The sequence below is a fragment of the Vigna angularis genome, chromosome 1 (assembly GCF_016808095.1).
Source record: "Vigna angularis cultivar LongXiaoDou No.4 chromosome 1, ASM1680809v1, whole genome shotgun sequence".
In the NCBI taxonomy this organism is placed as follows: domain Eukaryota; kingdom Viridiplantae; phylum Streptophyta; class Magnoliopsida; order Fabales; family Fabaceae; genus Vigna; species Vigna angularis.
This window is the reverse complement of record NC_068970.1, coordinates 49453528-49465706: the sequence shown is the minus strand read 5'-3', so window position 1 is coordinate 49465706 and position 12179 is coordinate 49453528. Positions and strand designations below refer to the sequence as shown.

The window sequence follows — 12179 nt, the reverse complement described above, 5'->3', positions numbered from 1 at the left end:
AAAGATTAGCTCTACATTTATTAAGAATTCTCAAAAAAATGTTGAATACAAATTGGGATGTATCTTTAGTAATTAGAATACTTAACAAGTCTCCATTCATCAATGAAAGATATGAAAAGCTTTTATTTTTACTCTTCCATCATTAATGAACATCCATATGTTTGGTATAATTGGTTCATCTAAATATATCAAGTTTACTGATTTTTGTTGCAACTTAAAGTTTACGTTATTTTTTTAAAGCATAGCATGATAATCCAAAAAAACAAGTTATTTATAAGAAAAATAATAATTAAATTAGAATAAAGGTAAATAATTTACATAAAAAAAAGGTTTGATTTGATGAAAGCAATTGAGGATGAAAGTTATTATGCTTATGCTTTAGAACGTTTGAAGTTGAACTATTTCAACAATATTAAGAGAAAAACATGTACAATTTTTTCTTTATCTTTCCTAATTTTACTTTCCAATAAAGAGGAACAACCATTTCATAGCAAAATCTCAATGTTTCTAACTTCGTCCTTGGATCTAAAATACCAAATGCAAGAACAACACTGAATCCAGCCCAATATTTATCTAATTTCACCATTATCTTTTTAGCTATATCTCTTATAATTTGATCTTCTTCTTTTATACTTTTCATTGAAAGGGATTAAATTTGAAATAAAATAAAAACAGAACCAAAACCCAAACCCAGCAAATAGAAATGTTGCAACTAAATAACGCAAACCCGGCAACAACAAAAAAAAAGAAAAAAAAAATTTAAACGTAAGTGCAAACAAAACCCCAAATTTAAGTTTATTTCAACAAATGAAATGATTTTTCATCCAAATCTTGAACCTGGTACATTAACTTTAAGTAACTTGAACTTCTTGAAGAGGAGTGGCAGTGGGATTCTGCATGATCGACGTTGTTCGCTTGGTAGAAGTTCTTGACGACAAGAATGATACAATGATCGGTTTCAGCTTCTCAGTAGTTTTGATGTTAACTAAGAAGAGGACTCGATAGAGAAAAATCATCCCCAGCAAGATTCCAAGATCAACCCACTTTGAGTAACTCATGTTTACTTGCCATGTGTTTCTTAGAATTTCTTCACCAGTAACGTAGGAGCCACCTTCGACATTATCTGAATCGAATCTTAGTCCTTCAAACTCGTTTTTGAACATTCCTTGGTACGCATATCTATGGAAGGCAAAATAGAACATTGGGTATTTCCAAAATGGGTTTGGAAGATCTCTCGGCAATCTGAAGAACCCACCACTCAGAATCATCATTCCTTGAATTCCAGCACCAGTTATGATGCCCATTAGAAAGTTGGGGACAATGCTTGCAACTATCATCATAAGACTCTCTACCAACATCAGACAAGAAAAGAGAGAACAGATGAAGTATACAAAGTGTTCGAAGCCTTTCTGAAGACCAGGAAGGTAATAGGCTATAGATCCAGGAATCACAGAAACCAACAACAAGAATGGAATTGATGAAAAGGTGTTCCCAACCACATATGCAGTCACACTGTAATGTCCATTTAGTCTCTCACGTTCAAACACCTGGATGACCAATCACAAGGAGAGAACAAAACCTGAATAGTTTATAAATTTGGAAACAACAAAATAGGACACTGCTATTTTGAAATCACAAAATACTACTCCTTATACAATTTACTCTCTTTTTCTTTAAAAAACACAAAAATTAACTTTTAATAAGACTTTATCTTATAAAAGTTGTGTCTCACCTATATGTTTTATGCCAGTTCATAAGAAATAACTGAGATTAATACTTTACCATAATTCACTTTTATCTATTTGAAACACAACAAAAAAGGGTTGAATTACCTTCATATCCTCCACAAAAGAAGGGAATCCGCCAATGGTCATGAAAGTGATGAATGAAGATACAAACATAAGAAATGAACCTCTATCCTGAAATAATGAAACGTGACTTCTGATTTAGAAGACATTAATTAGGTAAAGAAAAGTCAAATACTGCACAGTAAGTTATATGAAGTTGTATATATTATGTGTTACTTTTCCTTTATTACCTGAATTGAGCGGTGGCTTGTACCTAAATCATAGAAAATAGTGGCTAAACTTATAGCCAATGCAATATATATGGCAAGGCGTAACCAATAATAGCCGAGATCACGATACATGTTAATGGACGATCGTTTGGTAAGAGAAAAGCACTGACTAATAAAGCCAGCATGCTTTCTCTTATTGTTTGTTGAACTGGTGTCCTGCAAATTAACCCACGAAAGTTTAACACTGATATTTTGTAAATTGAAATTAGTTTCTGATAAAATTTAGGTACATGGTATGAGATCTACTTAGCTATAATTAAAGATATACCTTTTCAGCTAGTTCTGCTACTTCTTTCTCAACTTCTTGGTTCATTTCAGATGACTTGTACGAATTTACAAGGATCTCAATCACTTCTTCAGTGGGTATTGTTTCCTTCCCTCCTAACTCAGTGTCCTGATAAATAAAAGACATTTCAATATTACTTCTAGGCGTTAATTTGACTACAATAATGATGCAGAAGAGAAAAGTTAAAACATTAAAACACGAAAAGAACACTTATTCCATGGAAGCATGGTCAAGTTAGTTACCTGTTCGAAATCCTTGTTTATGGTTTTCAGCATATGATCTGATGGATTCATGAGAGAAGGACAAGCAAAACCATTTGAAGCGAAAAACTACATTGAACAAAAGCAAAATTAATAAAGGTCAACCTTAAAATTAAAAATGAGAAAAAGAGTGGTATATGGAAAAAGCTTTTAGTTTAGTCACTAACCTCACTTGCAGCAGAAGCAGGTCCAAAGTAGACAGTTCTGCCTGAAGATAGAAGACAAAGGTTGTCGAAAAGATGAAAAACTTCAGTACTAGGTTGGTGGATTGAGGCAATAATAGTTCGGCGAACGTCATCTCTTTTATCAAATGTAGCGATTCTTTTCATGACATAATAGGAAGCTGCACTATCAAGTCCACTAGTTGGTTCATCAAGGAAAAGAAGCCTTGGTCGTGTAAGAATCTCAATGCAAATGCTCACTCTCCTTTTCTGACCTCCACTTATTCCTTTAACAAACAATCCTCCAATTCTTGTGTTAATGGCATCTTGAAGACCCATTTCTCTGATTGTAAAGTCTGCTCTCTCTTTCTTCTCTTGTTTTGACATGGTGTCAGGTAACTGCAGTTGAGCTGAATAGTGCACAGCTTCTCCAACCGTTAAGGTTGTCAATAAGGTATCATCTTGTGTCACATATGCCTGTGGCACAGCATGAATTCAAAGAATGTTTAATTGATCGTGTGGCTACTGATACTAAATAACATTTATTTTGTTTTTTTTTCTTCATGAATTTTATAGTTATACATACTGATGTTCCATATGCGAGGGCTTGTTTCTTCCCATTGATAAGAATCTCCCCAGTTTGCCTTGTGTCGGAACCTAATCTCCCTATAATATGAATTTATATCATCATTTAAGTTTTCCAAGATCACAAAAGTTCAAATCTTACAGGTAACAGTTCTTTGATCATGCTAGCATTAGAACTGATTGGGCTGCTACGGTAAAATTATAACTTATCTCTTAACATTAAACTATAACCTTTACTGGTATATATATATATATATATATATATATATATATATATACCAGTATATATAGAGAGTATAAGTATGAAGACTAATATGAAAGACTTGTTTTAAGATTTAGAATAATTTTAATACTAATTAAAGTAAATTGTTAAATATTTTAAATATGGCGTGACATAACAAAATTTATGAAATTTGAGTTAAGCACCAAACAACTGGTGTACTAATAAACATTCATGAGCGTTTCTTTGCCAGCTGAATTCTCCTTGTTTCGGTTTCGGAAAATAAACAATGGTATTTTGACATTAAAAATACCCTTATTATTTTTCATTTCTAAATAGAATTTTATTCTCAAAAACAAAATATTATTATAAACTTTTGTTTTGAAGTTATTGAGAAAACATAAACTTGTCCAAGTTGACCTAATCTCCAAGAGATTAAACCATGCAATGAAGGTTGATCAACATTTAACATATTTCTAGAGGTTTATAAGATGTATAATGTGATATGAAGAAGAACAAGAAAAATAAAGAAAAAAATTGTATAACATGAGTGTATAGAAAATTAAGATATATGAGTATTTCTATATATGAAATTAAAGTGTATTTGTTTCATTTTCTCAAAAAATATACCTGCCAAGGCATCAAGAAGTGTAGACTTTCCAGAACCAGAAGGACCCATTATGGCCAAAAGTTGGCCTGGCTTGGCATAACCAGTTAAACCCTGCAGAATTGACTTGCTTCCATTCTTTCCCATGGAAGCAGTGACCCATACATTTTTCCATGTCAAGCACATACCTTCCTCTTCTCTCCAACCTGAACTTTCTCCTTTTTTACTCCCTTTCCCTTTTGGAACACTCCATTCTTCTTCTATCTCCACTGCAGTGGCTTCAACTCTTGATGAGTTAGGTTTACTTTCATAGTCACCACGAGCAGGTGAATTATATGGAAGAAGAGAAGCCATTTCACAACAACACAAATTAATGCAGATCTGCTGCACTACACTACCCTTCTCGATATAGTTCTCTGAAATCAAACCAAATATATATAGACAGATTCATTAACTTAATTACGTGTGAAATTTATTAATTAACATGCGTTTCAACATTTCCTACTCAATGTTTGGCCTATATTAGAAAGTGCAAACGAAGATCGACAATTTGGAAGTTGAAATCGTACTCTAACAAATGCACGTAAGGACACTAGTACCATCTATGTTTCTGACATTTGTGGCTTGAGTTCAACCACGTAGCGGAAGTATTTGCACAACAAACATGCACTTGTCGAGGAAAAGTAATTTCTGTTGACTATTACTATGATCAGTTGCAAATCTTTTTAAGAAATGGGGCAGTATTTGTCTCAACCCACAAATAAAAATTATTCAATAATTTTACATAAATTTGAATATCAAATATACTTTGAGTAGTTAAAAATAAGATAACCTAACCCTTGCTTGTTATCATGTGATCAAATAGTCTTCTTTATAGTGACATTCTCCTTTGAGCTTCCATGTGAAATTAATTAACTCATTTTATTAATTATATTCAGTAAAAAAAGTGCCTTTTGCACCCAAAATGTCAGATCGTTCAAAGTCAAGACTTAAAATAGTTAACAAATATAATAATACTCCTTCCTTTTCATACAAGTTTCGATATAAATGCATTATTGTATGGACTATGGAATATGAATACCCAGGAAAATTGACATCTCCATAATCACCAACCAATCATTTTGTCAAACATTTATTGAGTATCGTTATATCACAACATGTGAACACAAATAAATCAAAAACTCGTATGTAAAAATCATGTAAAATTATACTCATACATATCACCCATGCTCCTAGAAAATAAACCAAACTTGCCCGTTATCCAAACTTGATTAAAATAGTTTGTATTGAAATTTTATCCTATTATCAAATACTGACTAAACCAACCTATTTTCAATGTGTTGGGTTAGAATAGGTGAATGTGTATTTAAAAAATAAAAATTATTTTGCAATTAAAAAATACTATCATTTTATAGCTTTGTGTATTTGTATTTAAACAAATTAAACAATAACTTAAATATTTAAAAAAAAATAAAAAAAACTAAAGCATGACATAATAAGGATACTGTTTTAAACAAGGAGGTTAAAGCACAGCAAGTAAAGAAGTAAGGATATATAAATTTCAATGAAACAATAAATTTGATTAGGTTGAGTTAAAATTTAAGCAGAACATTCAGAATATGTAATATGATCTGATGTATAGGTTGGATTAGATCATTCATGTTATATCTTCATGCATTCATAACTTTCATTTTGTAATATTATCTCAGTGCAACAGATGAGAAGGAAAAAGAAAAAGAACCTGGAGGTAGTAAGCCTATATGATCTGAATTTTGGTTTCTGTATCTTCTTTTCTTCTATCGAAATCATCTCTGGTCTTTCTGCTTGCTCTTCCTCTTATTTCATTTGTTCGTACTTTCTTCTGCATATATAATCTCTTTATTTCCATGTGTTCATTCCATATAATATATATGAAACGAGTACATCATGTTACGTGCTCTGACTTTTCTCTATAAGGTCAACATTCTTTTAAAATCTCAACTTTCTGCGTCATCTCAATTAAATGACGTATTTTTTTTCAACAATTAATTATGCATTTTTTTTCTCACATTCTCACAAATTTTATTTAGCAAAACTTTCGTGAATTTTGTCTCCTAAATGTTGCTAATTTACTAACTTTAAACCGTCACAAATAAAGACAAGTTGTACTAAAATCTTAATTATGACGGTTTAAATAAGTTAATTCGGCTAGATTTTACAACATTTTTTTCGATTAAGTTTTCGCAAATATTAAAACGGCTTCTATTAATATATAATGTTATAATATAGTAATGTGCATCTAAAGTAATATTTTCTTTCATATATAGTTTGGCATACATTATGCGCATTATCTTTTTCATTTTATAATTCGTTTTTGTTTTCCGTGCTTTCCCTCCTTCTAATGTATGTACATCAGCCGCCAGCAAGTTGTTTCCATATTAAAATTAGCCATCTATACTTTATATTATTTAATATTTTATTACTATTTATTTTATTGTGTTATATATGTAACTTTCTTCCTGACAATGAAATCGCTTTATTTTAGCCAAGATTGGATGACGAGAAGACTTGGTCAATTTCAAGCAGAGTGGAGAATGCCATTCCAAAGGGTACAAAATTATGAATATTTAAAGAACGCTTACGTCGTGATCCACAACATAAGCAATTGTTATGCAACATGTACACTCATTAATTCAGATCAATATTTTTCCTTTTTTTAATATTGTTTGCGTGATTTTGTTAACCGCTTATATTTAAATATTAAATATTCAAGGCGGGTTCTGTATAATTATTTTATTTTATTTATCTTTATATATATTATTCATTATGTGAAAACAATTAGTATGCACACACCAAAATGATGATACTGGGAACTCTTTATCATATGATACAATAAAACCAAATTATAATAACCATTGTAACACCAAGATTAAAAATGAATGATATTGACACTGAGAAAAAAAAAACATATATAGGACGATAAATTGTTAGCTTGGACTTTTTAATGCCGGCTCTAATCATCATCAATTTTGAGTCATCATTAATTTTTAAATTAATTTTTTTAATCAAAGTAGTTTAGTATTGATTTGACTGATCCGAGATATTTTTTATTTTAAAGTTTTTGTATTGGTTTGGTCAATCCTAAGAGTAACTTAAAAAAATCATACCATTCATTTATCTTTATGTTCAAATAATATAAAAAATAAATGAAAACATATAATGAATTAAGGATATTATTGTAAATAAAGAAGATGAATATAGATAAAAGAGATTATTATGAATAGAAAACATACAGAGAAGAATGTGAATGGAGTTGAAGATTTGAAATTTGATTTTGTCCGAAACTTTGATATAATTTAGTTTTTAAATTTTAAAAATAATAAATATATTCCTTCTAATCCAATTGCATTAAAAAAAATTACATGTTAAGCAATGTTTTTGGTTAACGTTGGAGTGGTTTAGAATCTTTAACACATTCTAACTCAAATGTCAATCTCGAAGATCATTCAATACATAAAAAAAAGTTAATATATTTTTTATTTAAAAAATATATATTTTTTCCTTTTTAAAGTTTAAGCACCAAAATGTTTTAAAGCTTCAAACATAAATGAATTTTGATTTCACGTTAAAGTTTAGGGACTAACTAACCTAAAGAAAATGTAGATAAAGATGAGTGGATTAAAAAGACGAGTGTAGAGATATTGATGAATATGAATAAAGAAGATGTGATGAGATTTATATAGAAATTAAGCAAACTTAGAAGATTTGTCATCTTTAAATATCAACATTTAGTCTTTGTTAACCTAAATACTAAATTAAATAAAAAAATATTAAAATTAACCCCACATTTAAATATTTTGTTTATATTTAGTGTCCTTTTAACTAACTCTAATTTAAATAAAAGAAATTTAAAATTCAATAAAATTAAAATTCATTAAACTGACTCTAACCTTATTTATTTTATGTTTTGTAGTTAACTTACACTTAAATGATGATAACTTAAATAAATATAAATATTAAAAATAAAAAAAGTTAGCTATTATTGATTTTTAATATTCATTTTAATTTAATTAAGTTGAAGTTAAGTCAAATATTTATTTAATATAAAATTTAAGAAAATTACATTTTTAGCTTTTTTAATTAATATTTTATATCACTTTAGAGTTGACTACGTCGAAGCTAATAGTATGATAGTTAGTCTGATACTAATATTTAAAAGAAATTTATATTTTATTATAGTGTGAGATTAAAACTTAATTATATAAGTCCCATAAATAAAAGGACCTTAAAAAAGTGTTACCAATATTTATCAAATAAAAAGAAATTGAAAAACTAGATTTTTAACTTGAGCAATTAATTAGAACTCATTATTTGGTTGGTTAGCGTAATTAACTAAACATGTTATTTATATTTTAAAAATATTTATTTCACCATGAACTGAACAAATAATAACATTTTTTAATTAAAATTTATTATTATTTATTATAAATATATTATTTATATTTTAAAAATAATTATTTCACTCTAAAAACATAAAATAAAATATAATAACATTTTTATTTAAAATTAATTATTATTATTTATTATTTATTATTTATTATTATTGTTGCTATTATTATCATTATGAGATATCATATAAAAAAATATTATTATTTTTTATGTTAATTTAGAACGATGTAAGTAAATTTTACTTCTCTTAAAGTAGGGTATAACAAAATAGACCATTCCTACTTATTTTGATTTGTCAAAAGTGAAGTCAAATAAGGTTAGCCTAAGATAACAAAACTAATTGTGAGATAATATGTTGTATTACTAGGTGGGGCAATATTTCAATTTGTTTTGTAGTTTTTTTATTATTAAATGGATCCATAAGGTTTTTTTTTTTTGCAATTTTTCAGTTGCTTTTTTGTATGAGCTTGACAATTATTTTGTGCAATTTTTTGTGTAGTATTTTTCTTTTGGGGTTAAATAGACCTATCATCTCCATCCACAACACAACAAGAGCTTGCTAAACTTCACCATGCATTCCATTCATGGACATGTTATCTATTTCTAATAATTTAAACATTTCAATAACTAAAGTTAGTGATGTCATCCTTAATGCAAAAATCATTTTCTATGTTAACAATTAAAGGTAATTTCTAGACAATTGTCATAAAGAAAAAAGGACATGGTGACATATTTGTAAATAAATGAAACTTTTTAACAATAGTTGCACTTGAATCGTCACAAAATTAAATTTTGACAATTAACGACGATTGCATGTAGAATAATTGTTGAATGTGTTGCATATCAATGAAAAATTAAACGTTTTGCATTTTTATACGCTATTTTGTTCCTTAGTTTCTCTAAAGTTACCTTATGTCGTTCAATGTTCGCATTTCAACCATTGTCTTTGTTTGACTTATTTGATTCTCAATCGTCAATCATCGTTCTTACTCATCACGCTTTTACACTATATTTTTTTGTTGTCTTCACATTTACTCCACAATGTTGTTGTTCTTGACCTCTATTGCCTTTGTTAGAGGCGTTGGTTACTCCCAATTATTTTGTGGTATTCAGGTATTAGGCCATGAAGTGTGTTAAATATATTATCTTTATTTTATATTTTATCTAAGTTATTTGTTATTAGTTCTTATTTGTATTTTGTGCTTAGTCCATATTTCTTCTATTATAAATAGAGTACCCTATGTGTATATTCAACACAAGGGAAACTAATCTCATTTATAGTTTTACGTGGACCTAGTAAACCCATCAACGATACACATGTTTCCTCTACATTGGCATCTCAACGTCATGATCAGAATCATTCTCGCAATTCGGGAAAAGGACTTATCAAGTGTGACCATTGTGGCAAGTTAGCCCACAAGATTGAAAAGTGTTATGCATTACATGGTTGCCCTCATAGATCTGCTGATATTGTTCAGACTGCTTCTGTTAAGACGAGATCGTCTAAAGAAGGATAAACAGTCTAGCAACCCAAGTTTCGAAGTTTAACAATCAACATTAAATGAAATATCACTGGTTAGGAAAAGTTGTTTTAATCAAGTAGCGTCTAGCAAAGAAGGATATCTTATAACGTCTAAAGTCAAGAGTTGAATAAATACTTTCTTGACCAAAATGATTTAATGAATTAGAAAATCATAAACAACGTCTAAGCACTTTTTTAAATCGAATGAAAACATAGGGCTTTATATTAGAAGCTACGAAATTGACTAAATGTTAATACATAGTCTTCTCGAAGAAAGAACATACACAATAGTTCTTCTAAGAAACCTATATCATCTGACACATTGTTTACAGGAAGTGTTTGATCATTAAGGAAAGTCTACATGAAAGCTTTAGAGATAACATATGTGTACTCATGTAGAGACAAAAAGAAGAATATGTCAAGAAGGCACTATTCTAAGAATATCCGAAAAAATAGTAGGATATACTTTCAAGTTGAAATATCTTTTATTAAGAATCGTAACAACACTGAAGCTTAAATAAGTTACATAAAAAAGTAGTGTTGTAAGTGAAAGTGTTTTATATCGTCTAATGAAAAAAGTCTGCTAAAATACAAATCTAAAATACCTTTTCATAAAAGTCTAATATCTTATGTCGTCTATTGTCAAAAGAGTTGTACATCGTCCAATATTTCTTGAGTGATATACTTGAACGACGCATTAATTATTGACAAGACATATGATAAGATGTTTATGAACAAACAATATAAATTAACGGCTATAAACGATCAAGTCATTTAATGCGTGTACTGTAAAGTGTTATCTTGCTTGTATACCTTGTCCTTGTTATTTGTGCAAAACATGAATACACAGTGGATTAATCAGAATATCTACACACATTGAATAAAGACATTGAGAGAAGTGAAACACATTCTAGAATAAATCTTTTGAAGACTTCTACTCTAACAAAGTCGTACAAGCTACTCTTCAATGAAAACTCAGATAAAACACTACATATTTGATGAAAAGACTAAGTCTGACCTCTCACCTAAAGGCTGTCAGCTCTCTTGAATATCAACTCAGCATCCAACGGTCAACTTTCAAAAGGGCATATATAAAGAAGATCAACTGAAGGGGAGAAGTTGCTACACTTGAGAAAAATGTAGAAGGATGATTGAAGCAAAAATATAGAAAAGGTGAAATATAAAGGAAGGAAAGAAGAGAAGAAAAAGGAGAGAAGGAGTATGGCTAAAAAGGATCATAAAGCATCAACTCTATCTCATCTCAAAGCTTATATCGTCTGGTACTCTTCAATCCAATAGATGTAATGAAAGCAAACTCAACCAAGATGAGATATGAAGAGGAAACTTTCATAAAGGAAGAAGATAGAAGAAGAGAAAATCAAATAAAACAAAGCCTCATTTAAAATCTGATATGAAGTTCATCTCTGCACACATAGCGTCTAACACAAATGCTTAAAGAAGATAAGAGAGAGAAAATAAGAGAGTCAACAAAAAACAAATGTCAGATTGTAATTGTAAACTTATCCCCTCTATGAGAGTTAACCATTTGTACCTTGTAATATCATGGAGTGGATTTGTTGTATGTTATGGAGAGAACTAAAACACTTACGACCAGAAATGGGTAAACTCGAACTATACAATTGTCTTAGGATAGATCCTGGAGAGCCTAAACTCGATCTGAATAGTTATCTAAGGATAGATTTTGGAGAGCATAAACTCAGACTAAACATCTTGTCTAGGAGTGTCAAGAGTGGCTAGAATACTCAACCAGGAGTAGGCTATACTCAGTGCCAAGAGCGGCTAGAATACTCAACCAGAAGTAGTTTATACTTGGTTCTAGGAGTGACTAGAATATTGAACCAGGAGTGGGTTATACTCGATGTCAGGAGTGGCTAGAATACTCAACCAGAAGTGGGTTATACTCGGTGCCAAGAGTGGTTAGAATACTCAACCTGTAGTGAGTTATATTCGATGCCAAGAAAAGATGAGAACACCTCAAATAACAAAAATAAAAACCTTGAAATAAGAGAAAA

At 29.7% G+C, this 12179-nt stretch overlaps 1 protein-coding gene across 1 annotated transcript; it reads right to left on the bottom strand.

Annotated features, from left to right (window-relative positions):
- Positions 1 to 770: 770 nt before the first annotated feature.
- On the bottom strand, positions 771 to 6062 carry LOC128193608 (ABC transporter G family member 1-like). The gene is made up of 9 exons (XM_052867482.1): positions 5938 to 6062; positions 4220 to 4612; positions 3371 to 3450; positions 2791 to 3261; positions 2606 to 2692; positions 2346 to 2471; positions 2039 to 2233; positions 1833 to 1919; positions 771 to 1547 (listed from the first exon to the last, which is right to left on the bottom strand). The coding sequence occupies exons 2-9, from the start codon at positions 4548 to 4550 to the stop codon at positions 852 to 854; spliced, it is 2073 nt and encodes a 690-aa protein (XP_052723442.1). The 5' UTR covers positions 4551 to 4612; positions 5938 to 6062; the 3' UTR covers positions 771 to 851.
- Positions 6063 to 12179: the final 6117 nt, after the last annotated feature.